Below are 17,921 nucleotides of genomic sequence, written 5' to 3' on the forward strand. Positions count from 1 at the left end.
CCATCAAGTGACACTAAAATAATGAGTACATGCTATTGCTGCCTAAAGAAAATGAAAGATAAATAACCAAAAGTTACAGACTCTTGTTTCATATCCAGGTTTTCCAACATTTCAAACAACTCCAATACAGTATAGCACAACTAGTACTAAGAGAATTAGAATTCAATAAAGAATTAGTAACAGATCAAGAGACCCTGAACTGGCATGAGAAAGACAGTAGCAGTCCTGTGGGCAGGCTGCTGCTACACTCAGGATATGGTGAAGACAACACCAATGGGCAACTGATAAACCTGATAAACAGGTGGGTTTTTGCCCCTTAAAGGGCTTTGTAGTATTAACATCACAAGGAATTGCCCAATGCAATCTAAACCCAACAAGTGCTATCAGCTGCAATCATACAGCAATAACTGAGCACACTGCACTTCCTTCAGTGTTTAGGAAAACAGAAGTGACTTAGAACATGACAAACAGATAGGCTGGTGCACCACTCTTGGGAATAATGAAAGGAGGAGATGAGATACCTACCTGCAAAAAAAACTGTCCAGCTGCTTTCTTTTTGCTCACATAACTTGGGAATTTCAGTGCTTCTGCTCAGAAGTAGCAAAGCAGTAATTGCTCAGATCTACTTGGAAGCTGCTTATATCAGGCCCAGAAAAGGCCAGCACGTGGAACTTCAGTCAGTTCCTCCACAAAGAAGGAAAACTCACCCCTGCCATATTCCGGAGAGATGGATTTCCTGTGCTTTATGTTTTGAGTTGTGTCTCTGCATTCTATGTATATTGTATTACTGTGTGCAACCACTATAAAAGTGTCAAAAACAAGAATAGTGAGGTTCCAATTGAAAAGTGGCACTGAAATTATTGAGAAAACTGCAAGAGGGAGGTTGTTTCTCATCAGCTGCAGGAGGCACAGAGCCAGAAGCTGCTGATGCTGAACTGTGCCAAGGAAACAGGGATACTGAAAAGCCTAATTGGAATCATCACTTACCATCACATACCTGTGCTAGCACAAACATAATGGAAATGTAGCAACTGCATATCACCAGGCTAGTAATTCCTCAGTGAGCCATCTTCCAGGGAAAATAAGACATGCACTGCAGAAGCTGACTGAAATGTCTTATTTAGCCTCAGAAATGAGGACACAACCTGCTCTTCCTGGCTGATTAGAAGTGATTAGCTCTTCCTAAATCAATACACTTACTGCACATAGCCACCCTCATGTCTGGGCCACAACACCCTGGGGGCTATACCAGACCCAAACCCGTGAATTCTTACAGCCACCTGTGATGGGCTTTGCAGAATGCTTTTATTCTGACTGAATTCCACTTTCACAACAAAGCCCTAGAACAGGAGTGAACTAACACTGTGCTTGCCAACAGAACAGCACTCACATCCTCATGATGCCAGTGCAATACACAGGACCACCAAGACACTGCAGAGACTTAAAATGCTTTCCCATAAAACCCCATACAGTCAAAACACCCCACATAAATTAACAGCCTCTGGAAATAGGGACAAACTGAGATTCAGAAGGCAAACAACAGAGACAAATTAGTTACAGCAGGGAATCACTGATGAAATATAAAGGTAATTTAAAATCCCTGCTCCTGCTGTCCCTCATCCCCATGTTGTTGTCTGGTTTTGTTTTTGTTTTTTCTTTTTCTTTTACAAAATGTCTGATCTTTTACATAGGAATGTAGAACAATGAAGCTCAGAAGAGGGCAGAAAAATTCCTTGTTAACAAAGAGTATGTGTTCTTTTGGAGTACAAATTGCAAATTTTTAGGATTACAATCTTTGTTGTCTCTTAATTAATTGTCTGTAAAAGCCTAAATTAACTGTGAATCTACAATGAGGGAAAGGAAAATTAAATCTTAGATCTTGATAGTTCATGTAATCAAATCCTATTTTGTGAACTGTCTAAGCTCTAAAATGCCCCACTTTTATAAACCACATTTCCCATAGTGTGAAAAAAAAATTGTTTCTTTGTTTCTTCTCTTGATTTTGGGTATCATATCATGTTACTCTGTACCTTCGGTGTGTGTTAAGCCCAAAACTTTCCACAGTGAGACCCATTTCCAAGGACTGTCAAACAAAATCTGAAACTACTTACTGAAAGCTTTGAAAATACTGGGAAAATACTCAGTGATGATAGAAATAATGACGTTCTCAAAGAAGAAAAATACAAATGACTGATGTCCATTTCAAGTTAAAAACCCCTACAGTCACTTTGTGTGGACTTGCATCCCTTGTGCCATGGCACCACTGACATGCCAATATCATGTCCACGTGATTATGTCAGGCATTCTGTTGGAGGAGCCATTGTCACCTATTTCCCATTTGTCTGACAGGTACCACCACAACTTCTGTTCCACAACAGACTGTGGGTCATCACCATATTGACCCCTCCCATATGAAGTATCTGCAGACTAATAATAAAGCAAAAACCTCAGGAGATGCAGCTATTTTTAAAAGACTAAACATTAAAGACTATGTATTTTCTCATATTTATTTTTTAACTGTATTTTTCTAAAATATATTAAAATAGAAAAGATGTTCATCTGATTCATACAAAGAAAATACCAATAATAAAATAAGTAATAAAATACTGAAAATATATGAAAGCACCAAAACATTAAAATATTCATATTGGCAAAGACTCTAAGAATATATTTCTGGCAATTTTACAGTAAAGTGCTATTCAGTCCACCCAAATTAAGGAATTGGCATTTTAATAGCATGGTTATTGTTATCTTAAGGTTACAAATTACTTTGTTACTTTTCTCACTAAGACAACAACCCATTTCGTTATTAGCAAAGCATTTGAGTTGCATGCACATAAAAAAGAACCCAAGTAACAGCTTCATTATAAGCAGTTAACAGTATCAATTGCCAAATCATTAGGAATACAAAATACTGAAAAACAAAACAGGCAGAAATGAGATTAGTGAAAAATTAATAAAAAGCCGATGTGGTAAACCATTGTACAAATTAAGAGAGGACAGAAGACTGTGCACCAAACATTTATGCAGCCTTGCTTTGTACATTACATTTTTTTAGTAATCATATTGCTGGCTTTATTAGTTAATCTGTTTATTATTTTAAACTGCCCTTTTCTATTTTCTAGAAATGATCCTACATCACTAACACACTGTAAGCAAAAAGACAGAAGTAAAGTATGACCTTTATTTTTCCTTAACAATCACTTCTCATCTATTAAAGTTAGCAGACAAAACCAGTAAATCTGTTACAAAGCCAATCTGTAGCAAAAATTAATTCAAGTAACATAATTCTTTTCAATCTCCTAAAGAGTGAAAATTTTAAATGTATGAAAGATACCATCAGTCTCCTTTTAAGTTTTTATCATTTTAATATACATATTTACAGCAATGAGTACAAAGAATCCTTGTTAGCAAAGTTCTTTCTAGCTTCATGCACCATTTCCACAACAATTTCTGTGAAATGGCAGATATAATACTTTTATGTTGCCTTCAAGTGTATTTAATCTTCCTGATTTGACTTGCTTTTTTTTCATAATTTCATATGGAATTTAACCATATTGCACAGCTCAGAGTGAGTTCTTACACTGACTATTTAATAGCCTTTTTATGAACCAATAATAGGCCATCACAGTAAAAGTCAGCTCCCACACTCCTTCTGTAATTTGAATAAAAGTTGCTTTCCAAAAAAAAAAAAAAAAGAAAAAGAATAGGAATAGTGTCTTGTCTTGTGCGTATGTTCCGTGGTAAGAAATGTTTACAATAACTTTTCATTTAGAAGAAGCACAAAAATAAGGAATTTAACCAATGAGAGCAATGAGTCTGAATTATCAAAATAATTACTAACAACAAATATCTTCCTTTATGTGTATGTACATAGACTGATTATATAACAAAAAACCACCTGTACTACATAATTTCTGTAAATTTTCCTGGATGAACACATTAACCTTGGAATACACTAAGTTCACTGCTTGCATCTTCTATGGGAGTGATCCAGATGTAAGAATGACTATGATGAAAAGAAATGAAATATTGTATTTAAAGTAGTTGAATTGAGGAAAAAACAAAGCACAGCAGTCTTAAATAATGTTGTATTTGGTTTCCTCCTTCCAGTTCAGTAGTTTTTATTGAGTTGTACATTGAAAATAGGTCCTAGCTTTAACATCTTCCTCATGCCCTATTGTAAGTGTCAACTTAAGACAATAATTTCAGTAATTTTGTTGGCTGGTCATTCATTTCTTCTATCTTTTTTTCCCCCAGTGAACTGTTCCTTGTTCATTGCTGTAGGCTCACAAACCTCATTTTGGCAGTTCCAGAATGCAAGTGCAGCACTGCAATCTTTTTGACTCCAACGAGCCATGATAGGCAGAGCACATCCAGGGCACAGCAATTCTTTTTAGCTTCTCTGGGCATACGCCAGGTAGAAGCAGAAGGCAGCAACAGTAACTGATAGCAGTGATAAAACAACTGACAGCTGCTGGAACCAGAGGCAGCGATTCATCTGCTCCTCAAGTCTTTTATTAATCTGCAGTAAATGAGTTAGCTGAAAATAGAACAGTTTCATTAAGTCAGAATTACTGCACTTGAAAGCACTTGGCAATTTTGAGTTATTCTGGCAATAAGGAAAAAAGAGAAAGAAAAAGAGAGAAAAAAGAAAAAGAAAAAAAAAAGAAAAAGAAAAAGACAAAGACAAAGAAAAAGAGAAAAAAAAGAGAAAAAGAGAAAAAATTGCCTTCTCTCAGTGGTCTCTCAGCAAAACCCTTTCCATCACTACACACTTCAGGAATCTCTCCCACTAAAAGATCTTCACATCTTAACTTATGGATAACCAATATGACCTGCACCAAGCAGGTGACATCTTTACACTCAGAAACAAAAGATACCACTGAAACTCTTTGATATGTCAGATCTCTATATACACAAGAAGGAGAAAACTGAATTGAAAATTTAATGGTTATTAAATCATTATCATTAAACAAAATAATTAAATCACTATCAATGATATAGTTACCTTCAATTGCTGAGACATTCAAATAGTATAATTTACAAAATACCAAAAAGGTTCAGTAAAAATTATTTTATCTCTACCATATTCTATAATTTTATCTATTATTTTATCTCTACCATATTCTATAATTTTGCTGAATATTCAGCACAAAGGAATATGCTATTACCTGTATATGTAAATCTTCATTAGTTTTTGCTGGAATATTAAATGCATTGTCTTTTAATGTCAGAGAAGAGGGCTTACTACTTTCTAGGACGTGACACCTCAGCCTGTAATAAGGGAACAAGAACACACACCAAAAAAAATCACAAATTTAATGCAACATTGTATAATTAGGAGTAAACAATCCATCTTAAGAGGATAAAGTCCCAGCACTTTTAAAATTTAAGAGACAATAATTATAATTATGCTACATTTAGTCTAGGTTTACCAAAAAGTAAAGGTCAGGTTTGTATTTATGAGTAACTACACAGCACACTTGTAATCAAATAACCTCTCTCTATTGTTTCAGGGTCTGTCTTAAAAAGAAACCAAATAAATTGCACCACTTATGCAAGGAAGCTCAAGGTCACTCACATGATGTAGATTTTAATCAAAAGGGAAGTAAGGGATAAGCACTTGAAGCAAATACAGAACAAGATTTAGGCATCAAGACCCACAAAATACTTTTTCCACAGTAGTTTTGGCCATGAGGGGGTAAAGGCAGCTCCAAAAAAACAGCCCCACAAACCCACAGAAAAACTCCAGGAACAATCTAAGGCAAAAAACCAGTCAAAACTGCAGGGACTTCTCCTAGACATGTTCAGTGATACCACCCAATGTGACTGGATGAGAGAGAAGAGCAACAGGTGCATTTAAAAAAGTTTGTGGGGAAGTGTATTTTTCTAGCAATTTTTCTAGATGACTATTTCACCACTAAATATTGAAAATACACATATGAACATGTGACAGGTTTTACAGAAATTTTCTACAAAATTCTGATTTTCCCTAGAAGAAAAGGAACATTTTTAATATTGTCTAGAAAATAGTTTTGCATTTACTATGCCTGCTTTCCTTGAGTGCTTCCTTTTAGAAAACTCAAGCAACACATTCTTTTTAAAAAAACAGAACCTCTTGTTCATGTGCATTTTCACATGCATTCATATTTTTAGCACTTAACTCTTAATCAGCACAAGAATAACAAGAAAAAAAGAACAGCATGTCCAGAATACCATTTTATACATTAAGCCCACATCTAATCAGTTAAAACAGAGCAAAAGTCTCAGTAATGTATTTTGGTCAGTAACCACACAAGTGAATTTGGCAAACCCTTCACTGATTACAATTACATAAGTGCTATAAATGAGCTAAATAATAAAAGCTCAAAAAACCCCAAACCCCTATTACCAGAAAACCATATGCTTACCTATGTTCCATCACTTTGGCCCTAGGGACTTCTTTCCAAAACTGAGTAAGTTCTGGCACACCTGCTCCAGAAGACTGGTCCATTTCTGCTGCCATTATAAGGAAACGATCCTGCAAAGAAGCTGCAAAACCTGCCCTCAAGGAAGACAAAAGAAACCAAAAAACAACAGTGTGCTTAAATAAAACAACAATATGGTAAGGAGGATAGAAGTATTTTGCACAAAAGTGCCATAAAATGAGAACTTGGTTTATTGCTGGACACCAGACACTGACTTACTAGAAATAAAAACTAGGAAATCGTTCTCTAAAGCTCAATAATTCTAATTACAGTTTCCCCAAAATTATGTATGTTCATTTTAACAGAACTAGTTTCATCTTAATAGCTCAAAGACAACCCAAAATTTTCTCCAGCAAATTCACCTGTCCTTGCAACAATTTAGGAAACTGATTTACTGCAAGATAAATTCCCACTGTAGTAATGAACTAGTGAGACAACTGCCACTCAGACATTTTGTTTTTTAAGACAAGAAACCAAATGGGTTGCAGACAACAGCTTCTTATGCCCGAGTGGAGCAGTAAATCAGTACAGGCAGCTACTCAAATCCTTTCTGACATCCATGTTTTTCTAACAAATGGTACCATTCTCATACAAGAGTCAAGTAAACATGGGCATCAGTCAGTCCCACACATCAGCAAACACACACAAACATCAGTGTCTAGAGCATGTCTAGTGCTACTTGCCCAGATTTCTTACAAGCTCTATTTTACAGTTTTACTTACCACCATGAAGAGAAACTATTATATCTAATGATGTGCCAGGTTCACAGCTGCTATTACTGGGTTTAACCCTGTATTTTTCTGGTGCAGTTGTTCTCACCTATAAACAAGAAATAAGAAGGACACAGTAAGTATATGCAGAAACTACAATTGCTTCATAACTTCTCTCATTCTGTAATAACTACATCCCCAAAAGCTTGACTATTAGGACAAATCTCTAAAATACATAATTTTGTAGGCATAATAGGACTCTTGAATATTCCTTTTCCTCCCTGTCAATTGCATTTATTCTTTGTTTTCTTGTATTTGCTATTTTTTTTGCATGCATATTTAAAACCAGCCAAAAATATGTTATATATGAAAATTTTAAGTTATTTTAATGTGCAGACAATGCAAAACATAGGAAAAAATCCACAAAGATGCAAATAAACTCCATCTTTCTGAAGCAAATATAACTACTAATTCCTTTGAAGGTGGCATTTGCAGATAGATCTGCATCATTTTTTAGTTAGTATTACTAACTTGTTTCCAGCCAGTATTTTAAAAGAAATATTCTAAAAAGATGACTTAATGCTCAAGCCTTTGTTTTTCAAGAATTATTACTCTCACTAAAAAACAACCATCACTTTTGCTCTTTTTTAGTCCGTGCTCCAAAGATTTGTAACACTAATTACCCCCTTTGAGGTGGTACATTGTAGACATAAATTCAACCAGAAGATCTTTGATCTGCCTCAAACATCACTACACAATAAAAAAAATTGTCTGTAAAATGGATTTAATAGCATTCTCCCTCCTTACAGAAAACAAGAAAGAGTTACACAGTTAGTAAACCAGGCCACACAAAAAGCACTTACTTTAAAAGCCACTACATTTTTAGTGACGTTTGTGAGAACTATCAAACATTTTTTCTCTCCAGTTTCTTTGGATCCAAAATATAGCTCTTCTGCTGGGCTAACAGGAAATTTAAAAATAATTAGTTTCTTCAGATTATCTTTACAATAGATCATAGAAAAAACTTTACCACACCTCCAGGAAAAAAAAATACTTTCTACCCTGCAACTACATAAACAGATTATCATCAAAAAAAGCTATAAAAAAAGGCAAAAATTTTGTAGTGAAGCTCAGGGTTGACTCATCACAAGTGGAACTGGCTGCCTCATCTGGTAACTGCCCTTGACTTCTGCCACCTGTAACAGCAGGAACAGCCAACAGAGACTCGGAGTCAGCTACTGCATCTTTAGGCAGCGTGTTAAGGGAAAGCGTCGCTGACTTTAATTTATGCTCATGTTAAGGAGTATAAGGTGTCACAGACTGGGAGCAATTTCAACCTCAAACATCTAACCTTGTCATGGATATAGTGCACACATAAGAGAGGGCAGATATCCACAACTGGCAATCATTTCAACCACAACAGCTGAATCCACTTGTACTTATGAGTCAGTCTTCACATACTTGTGGTACCGCATGCAAAAATAAAGTTATTGCTTGTTTTTAATATTCTTGTGCAATTAGGAGTCATGCATGAGATATTTTAAACCACATCAAACTAACACAACTCAATTTGGATAAGCATTCAAATGAACACTAGTAGGTAAAAGGTAGGGCATGCTCATATCATGTAATAAAAGGAAACTTGAGTAGCAAGTGAAGAACCTTTTCTTTCATTATGTCACATGAGGAGCACGCAATTCTACTCTGTATTACTGGACAGCATATACTTTTTCAAAACACATGATTTCTTTTTCCCCATGTCCTCTTTTTGGAATACCAATTTCATGTTAATTTGACGTCCTCCTCAAAAGACTTCCTTTTATGGTACCAATCCTTCTCCTACTTAAACCAGTGTATGAGTGAGAAGAGAACCCCTTGGTCCTGTAGGGCAAGTGTGAACGCCTGCGCCAGAAGCAGACTCCAGGGGTGACTGTGATGTTGGGGTGCTGATGTTTTACTGATGCAAATGTCAGTAAATGTCAGTCCACATGACATGACTACTTCTTTTGTGGTGGGGATAAGGAAGTGTGCCATATAAGGTAGAAACCAGAAAACACCACTTCATAGGGTAATTCCCTCCTCCTCTCATTATTCCTTCATTTCCAAACTGTCAATTTAAGTAACCAGTGCTAGGGAAGGGAAGGAGTGTAGCCACAACATAGCTTAGCTACCTTAATACTGTACTACTGCAGCTGTGTGTAGCTGTACTACCGCAGCAATTGCAAGATGAACCATAAATAAAACTAGATAGCAATAATCAGCCTCAAAATAAGCCACAAACATGATCAAGGGAAGGAACATTGTGCCAGAGCCTGATCTTTCTTGTTCTATCAATTATGGTCATTGAGCAAAGGGTGGGGGGAAATCTTGGGGACCATGGCTGTATGGCTTTTGTCAGTGAAATCAAGTTCCACAGCACTAGGTGACATGTAGCTATGAGGAGGGTGGATTGTTTAAACAAACATCCAAGCTTTTTAACTTTTACAGATGCAGGAATTTCCTTATTCTGATGTGTGTGACATAACCAGCTTGTACTAGAAAGTCTTGTACCACAACACACCACGAGCTGCTCCTCTGCCAGACAGTACAAGGAAGCTGCTGCTTTTTGTCTGACCAAACAAATTCACTTATTGAGGAGCAAAGTCAGAGGCAGCCTTTCATTGTAAAGTATAAAAGGCAAATATAGTTGTGGTCTAAATGAGGGAGACAGCTGACTCCTAAGCATGACTAAAAATACAAGAAACAAAAGAGCACAAGGACCCAGCTTTGGCCCATCATTTTAGGGTGCCAGAGGTGCAGTGCCTCAGCTGTGTGCTCAGGCTCCAGGCTGCTCCCTTCACTGGGCAGTGGTGGGAGATGAGCAAGGATGCAAGTTAATCATGGTGGCAGAGCTTATGGTCTCTGTGATAGGTGCCTAAAACTGGTTATGAATGGCACTATATATTATTGGTTCAATCACCTTCAGTAAAATGTCCAGAGCAACTGCTGCACTCGGGATTTTACATTAAAAACAAAACAAACAGCAAGAACAATGGAAACACCAGTATTTTATTTTCCATGACAGCAAGACTACAAGTATTAACACCTCTATACTTGACTAACTTTATTCTTCCATGTGTTGCAGTCCATGTAAGTTACTTCTACTCAATGACAGCTTAAAATATTTTAAGAAAAAAAAAAAAAAAGGAAGTTTCTGGGGGTGTTTCTGCTTGTTTGGATTTTTTTCTTGTCTGCTTATGATTTGTGCTCCTTTCTTTTTCAAATAAGTGGTTGGAAAAACACATCTAGCATTTGTGATTGTCATAGAAAATGTTCAACATTCTTTTGTAATCACAATTCTGCAGTCTATGCCTTTGTCTTGCCATACAAGAAACTAAGGCCATACAGAGGAGGCTTTTCATTTCAAAATTAGGAAAAAACTTACACATACAAAATATATTTATGCTAATGAGCATGTCATTATTAAAATTCATTCCAAAACTAATTCACTAGAGCATTTAAAAAGTTAGCTAAGAAATTACCTAAAAATTAGATATTTTCTTCATTCATCTAATAGCAAACTGAAAGTGAAAATAAAAATTAACATCTAAATCAAATTCTAAACAAGCATCTTAACCTAAAAGGCAGTGAAAAGAAAAAGTGATATTGGCTAATTGATTTCTTTATTCTAGTTTAATGATAAAAATAACTGCAAGACGTAGCATCCTGGATGACAAAACCTTCTGGGTAGATATGTTATTATAGAGCCCTTTCCACGCAAAATAAATTGGACCCATTAATCAAGTTTAGCTGGTGGAAACTATTACTGTAGACATTTATACCATCATAAGCCAAAAGAATTAATGCAGGATTTGACAGTGAAAACTGTCTTGAAAAAACATTGTTTGATTTCTTTGGCTCAAGAAAAAAAACAATGTCAAACCACTGCCCTCATTACAGGTAAGGACAGGCTTAACTTAGTCGGATGGTTTCTCAATATAAATAAAACACTTCTAAATTCTATGGAATATACACTTATTTGTACAAAAAGTAAATCCATCTTTGACACCAGAAGATTCACTGAAAACTTGTAAAACCAGAAAAACTCTTTGAGCTTTGTAAAAATCCATCTTAAAAAGCTGTTTATAATTTGTTTTCCTCTAACAGTCTGAAAAAAGTTTATTTTGGAAACCAACTACTTCAGTACTCAAAGAACATTGTAAAAATAACATTTAAGAAAATTATTATTACCTGATATGTAATAAAGGTCCTTTAAAAGTAGTTAATGCTTTCTTTGCATTTTTTGGTTTGACCTCTGTTTTGTCAGTTTCCTCTGATTTGGAAATTTGTTCTATAGAATTCATCTGAGTAAAAATGACAATTATAATGATTAACTAGAAGCCTGGATTACACGTTACAGAATCATGCAGGTATTTCAAATAATATGATGAGGCTTATTTCAACAGTTTACATATTACAGACTAAGTTTTATGTATTTTCATTCCCTGAAGGCACTTGAAGTCCACTGAATAAAATTATTTACTATAGAAGATGCATAACATATTAAAGATGTACGAAACCAAAATTCCGCTTTGTCTTTTTTCCACGTATTTTCCTGCTGGTTGGGTCTGTTTTTGAAAACTCCAGACACACTAAGTTATAGCACTTCAAATATCAAAGGTTATAAAGCACTGGTATTATTCATCCATTTCAAATTAAAATTAAAACAGATTAAAACAATACAATCTGTATTATATACTGTACCACTGTAACAGAAAACACAGTACCAATTCCACACTTCATTGCATTGCAGGGTAGCTAAACATATCTTCATTGCTCTTAGATGAAACTCTGAAGTATTGCAGAACATAAAAGAAATAATACTGATTGAATTGGTGCTTTCAAAACTGCAGGTACATCTTAGGTTCTGAGGGTTTTCTTCTATAACATTAGGAAAATACATGCAAAACAGGGCAGGTGCTGGGGGCTACAGAAGACTGAAAGAATTAGTGACATCATGATTCCAGATCAGCTGGCTGAAGAATTTGCTTTTTTATTCCACTCTTAATATGGAAAAAGGACATGAAGAGAACTCAGTTCATGCAAGTCTGAAGTATGGGAATGAAAGGAATACAAAACTTTATATGAAATAGGCTGTATAAAGAGAATCCACATGGGAACTTTTTTAGTAATTATATAAAAGTGGTAGAAAAAGGTTGGTATGTAAATACACTGCACTAGTTATATGTTAGGCTTTGTTCAACATAAAACTACCAGAAAAAAATTTTACTGTAGAGCACAAAATGGGAAGCACCTACAGGACAGGCACTTACTAACCAAGTTTATCACTCGTGATTCCCTGTACTGAAAAAATCTGAGTAGCACCTTGGTTACACTGAATAAAAGTGAAAACAATTACATGCTTTATGGTATTTCAAGAGTAAAAAAGAAAAAAAAACTACAATACCTTAAGTAGAAAGCTAAGTCACCCAAGCAAATTAAAAGCTAACAAACACTGAAGCTTATTAAGCACCAAAGGCAACTCACGGAGCAGAAATTCTCCACGTTTCTGTATGTGAGAATCAGAGCTTCTAACATGTGCTCCAAGGAAAAACAAGCTCCTGAGTCTATCCATGGTTATGTAATGCTTCCTGTTGACCTTAAGGTCAGTGCAATTATCTAATTTTTTTTTTTTTAAAGCTGGCCAAGTCGCAAATAACAGCTGTACTACTTAGTGAGCTGCACATTTCAAATTACTCTGACAAACCTGTAACAGTAAATGAAACTGTATTCTACTCCACTAAAGAGAAGTTTCGCAAGTAATATTCCAAAATTAATTATGATAATAAAGCAGTGGATTTCAAATTTTTTTCTACAATTTTCAAGAGCAATATTCCCAGGTAATATTACTGCATATTCCTAAATATCATTTCATATGAACTTGTGTAAAACTATGCCTTTATTTCTGGATAAACAACACTGCAGGAAGATTATGTTGCAAAACACGATTGATGGAGTAGGAATACAATTTCTCCTGAGAATAAATGAAAACATTTATATGTTGAGATTTTATCAATAATTTAAGAAAACAAAGTAACATCCAACAGCACATAAATATTTAACAACATTTTTTCATGTACATTCTGATTTAAGCATCAGAGAAAACTAGATCTACTTCAAAATGATCACCACTAAATATCCCAAGATTAAAAAGAAACCTACTAGAAAGACAATCTTTGAAAGCAAAACACAGAAAACTTTTTCCTTTTGCTGTACAATTCACTATATTCCAAGAGACAGACTAAATAGTTTGTGCATATTTTATATATTCTGAAGCATAAACTTGTCTTAACAGACCAAAAGTCAAGGTTGAAACTGCAACTATAATTTTTCAGTTTTCCTGTGTTCTTTTGCCAAATTAGAAGACAGAAAAACTGTTAAAAACATACAAAGACAAGTAACCAAAAGCATATGTCTATTGTCCCACTGTGTAACCATCTAGCTAGTCTTGCCTCAATCTTCACTTAGATACCTTTTTCTGATTATGGTTTTGTGCTTCATTCAGCTCCCCAGCCTCCTTGGTGTCTGCATCTATCTCTTCTTTACTTTCATGCTCATCTTCACTTGTAATGGGCCCATTTTCACATAAAGGAGTTTGAAAATCATCATCAACCAATGGAGGATAACTGTACTTGAAAGAATCCTGAAAGATAAGGATTTATAAAAGATAAGTCATTTGAGAGGATTAGAAGTGCTTTCTCTAGGGTTTTTTAAATGGAAATACTGTCTTTGTTTCTTGTTTCACATTACTTTTATGTTTCATTTATCCATTTCAAGTTGCAGCCCTGCACAGAAAGCTGACACCAAGAATTTCTATTTTATCATCAATAGACAAATAGTCATCCAATGAAGCCAGTAAACTGTAACTTTTATTTATATTCACAGCATAACTACAGAAGCTGGTCTATCAAGGATCAGCATTCAGAGTCTAATTGCTGAAGTTCTCTTCTTAGTTCTCAAAAATGTGGTTTAAAACTTATGACAGCTATTTCTAAAAGTATTTCAAAAGTGATGAAGAACATCAGTTGTTCCTTGTATGTTAGTTTCATAATGGCCACTTTGAAAAAAGGAAATAAAGCCCAAAACCATAAAACAATTCCAAATAATCCCTTAAATTTAACATAATGTGTGTGGAGCTTTAGCATATTCTGCAATTCGGACATCTAGTCCTTGGAATGCCAAATCAATTTAAAGACCGTATTTAAGACATCTGAGTAATGCAGCAGCAGAATACTAAGTTCTCAATGAGTCTACAATAAAGGTACCTTTTCCATTGGAAAATCAGTAAAACCCAACTTTTGCTAGCTGGAAATTTTCTTAACATTCTCCAAATTTTTTTTATTACATGTAATGTTAGAGGCAGTGTTTGAATGGGGATCCCTGCTCTTGTTGCATTTTCAAGCAGTTTTAAGCATCAGGTAAACTCTTATATTCTTCAGTTTCTCCAGTGGAGAAAAATAGCACAGCTTTGGCTCCTGTGAGGCAGAATGGAGCAATGCCCCTGCTTCACAAACGATGCCTCCCTCAGCAGGGAGTTACAAAAAGGTATTTCAAGAGAGCTCTCCATAAGCAAGAACATTTTCTCAAAACAAGGAATAATGTGATGTTAAGGAAGATTAAAAGGGAAAAGCCTTAGATGGACCTTTTCAAAGAAACCACAAACAAAAAAGTATACTTCCTGATCATCTATAATCAAGGCCTATATCTCATGTACTCTTTTGTAGCAACAGTCAAAGACCTCTAGGTGAATAAAACAGGTATTCCTTATTTAATAGGACATTCAAACAATGTCCTATTAAGTGCCAGAAGGAGAAGCTTTAAGTATCAGTTACAGACTAAATGACTATTAAAAGACAAGACTCCAGTCCACAAGAAATATTACAGCAGTCTTACAGAATACTGACATCCCACATTTGACAGAAATATCCAGTTTCTCCTTATCCAAACCAACAAAGCCTCATCATTCTCTCCCAGCACAGGATGAAGGGCATGTAGCAAAGTGACCTTAATAGAAGGAAATTAATTTTGCTGCACACTTTACTTGGCCTTGTTAATCCATGCTGCTGGAGAGCTTCAAGAGCTGAGTTGTCTCACTGACGAGATTCTGTTCAAAGTCCCACACTTCCTAGTTACAGTGCCTAAGTTTCAGTGACATGGGTATATCTGCTAACAGGGTGAAAACCTCAGCCATTCAATGCCTGATACATCCATTCTAGAGATCTATGGCTCTTTCTTATAGCAGGTCTAGAGAATTCATGCTACTATTTTTTGCCATTTTGTGGAGGTGTCTTAATCATAGCAATGATATATTCTAAGATTTCATGCACACAGTGGCCATGAAGTTATATGCAAGCTTAGCCACGTCTTAACTTCAGGCCACTGACCTTTATAAGGTACTTTCAAGAAAACCTGTGGGCTATCAATTTAGATAGCCAGGTGAAGAGAACAGCAGTTGCACACACTGTTCAATATTGGCACCAGTAGAGAGACTCTTGATCAATTCATCCTTGTTAAATCCATCTTCTGACAAAGAAACACTGGGCAAAACAACAAATAAAAACCCTACTGTGTGTACATGTCTTGTATCAAAGTGTACACAGTATGTACTTCAGTCTTGCAGAAAATATTACTGAAGAAACAGATCTCTCTGCTCAGTCAGAAATGTGTATGCCTTAAGAACAGGACTGTTCCAACAGCTGGAAATGGCAAAATGTGTGATACAATAAATAGGAAAGCCAGAAAACACTGAGTTAGCATACATTTATTTCTAAATGAAAAATATTACCAAGTGGCTCTTGAGCACCTAACCCTAACTTTCCAGGCTGGCTAGCATCAGCTTGCTCCTAGATCTGCCTTGGGCACTTCTGACAAGCTCTACCAAAATAAACCTGCTATAAAGAAAATGACCTCAGTGCACGATGGACAAGAACAACTTAAAGCCACACACGTGGTATCTAGCATGTATGGATTAGCAATATGGTAACAGCCAACAGACTGATGAGGACTTGAATGGAACTTAGACCAAATTCATAATCCAAAGTTCTGCAAAAGCCAAGTTTCTGTTTTCCATAAGTAGTTTTAATGCTTTTGGTATGCTGGAGACATCTTTGCCCACTAGTTGTCTAAAATCTATCACATAATGAATGTGATATTCCTCTTTCACAGCTAGCTGACAGTCAATCAAAGGATTTTAATGCTATGGAAAGTTTTTGATTCATCTTTTGAGTGACTCTGAGATAAGACTTAAAACATGCTTGAAGATAACATGGAAGCTCGGAGGCTTCCAACAGAAACAAAGAACAGTTCCCTTAGTTAAGCAAAGTAATCACTGACTCTAACACTATTAATTCTATGGATTTTTTTGTTACTTCCAGAACTAGTCTCCAACATTGTTCTGGAATACAAAGAATGTAAGTGCAGTAGAATCTAGGTATCTCCCCTCTCCCCAAATTAACCTGCCAAATGATCTGTTCCACTAGTTGCTTCCATCTGGAAAGACCTGGCTTTTCAAAATTGGAACCTGGCAGGGGACACAGCAAAGGATGCACAGATATGCTGTGCTCTGCACTGGCATTATACTCATTGTGAATGTGAAGATCTGTAACTAAACGTGTGGAAATCAAAGATGACAGAGAAAATCAGAAGGAAGCAAAAAAAAAAAAAAAGAAAAAGAAAAAAAAGTGCCTCACAAACAAAACCAAACACTAGAGAAAAACTGAAGGAATCAATTTATGCAAGTCAGATACTGCATTTTAAAAAATGCCAGGCCTGACAATACTAATAATAGTGAATTGTACTCTAGCTAGCTGCCTCAAGAGAAGCCAAGGTTAATCACATCAAGAAAAGTGAAATTCTGAGAAAGGGCAATATGTTGTATGTTTTCTGGTCAGTGAAAACTCTCTGCTATCAGAAATGCAAAGACACTGCTTTATTGTACACGCTTAAAAAAATCTTAGGAAGAAAGGTTCAGAGCACAGCTTTGGAGTCTTGGTATTTGCTAACAATTCTTCCAAATTATGACAGTTCAGAGGTTTTTAAAAGCTCAAAACATCCATTAAGTGAAACGCAGCAGTCAAACAAAGCATGTGCTGGTTCAAAATACAGGGCTCTTAATATGCAGAGATAAAGCCGTTTTTCTGAAATTGTCAAAACCTCTGGAGTTCTTGTCAGACAAGTTTACTACTATTTTACTAATTTATTTCTCCACTGCAACTTTTTACCCCAAACAAATCATTTGGATAAGCTACCTCCATGAATCTGAAACTTGTTAATGCTCTCAGAAGATGGACAACATGGAGCCAGCTTGATCAACAATCACTAATCAGCAATCAGACCTTTCAGGCCCCAGGCAGGACTACAGTAACTCTGTGTGTTCCAGCAGATGCTTCAGGAGGATATTTAGCAAAATCACGAGTTCTTTCTTTAAAGACATAATGAACTATCAGGTAAGTGGTGTAAAAGGCAGATGGAAGATACTCAGCTTTAATGAGGGAAAAAACTTGCCCCTCTCTTGCAACAATAGGACACCACCACAGAGGCAGGTCCAGAACCACTGCTAACCAACCTCCAGTCCCTTACTGAAGCCACTTCAGACATCATCAGCCCTTCCCTCAATGCCCACTTCTGCTATGCAGTAATTTCAGCTTTCTTCCATATGAGGAAGTTCTCACATGAGACTGGGAGCTGGGGCAGGAATTGTCCA

General features: G+C 35.9%; 1 protein-coding gene across 3 annotated transcripts in view; it reads right to left on the reverse strand.

Annotated features, from left to right (window-relative positions):
* Positions 1-2,491: 2,491 nt before the first annotated feature.
* The window catches only part of MOSPD2 (motile sperm domain containing 2), a 32,920-nt gene continuing 17,490 nt past the window's right edge, over positions 2,492-17,921 (reverse strand). For all 3 annotated transcript variants that reach the window (XM_064407637.1, XM_064407638.1, XM_064407639.1), the window contains 7 exons: positions 13,692-13,862; positions 11,411-11,523; positions 8,044-8,140; positions 7,193-7,289; positions 6,414-6,543; positions 5,175-5,277; positions 2,492-4,543 (listed from right to left, as the gene is read on the reverse strand). In XM_064407637.1, the coding sequence (XP_064263707.1) occupies positions 4,397-4,543; positions 5,175-5,277; positions 6,414-6,543; positions 7,193-7,289; positions 8,044-8,140; positions 11,411-11,523; positions 13,692-13,862 (858 nt within the window). In that variant the 3' untranslated portion in view covers positions 2,492-4,396. The remainder of the gene's footprint in view (positions 4,544-5,174; positions 5,278-6,413; positions 6,544-7,192; positions 7,290-8,043; positions 8,141-11,410; positions 11,524-13,691; positions 13,863-17,921) is intronic.

Source organism: Passer domesticus, chromosome 2 (assembly GCF_036417665.1).
Source record: "Passer domesticus isolate bPasDom1 chromosome 2, bPasDom1.hap1, whole genome shotgun sequence".
Classification (NCBI taxonomy): domain Eukaryota; kingdom Metazoa; phylum Chordata; class Aves; order Passeriformes; family Passeridae; genus Passer; species Passer domesticus.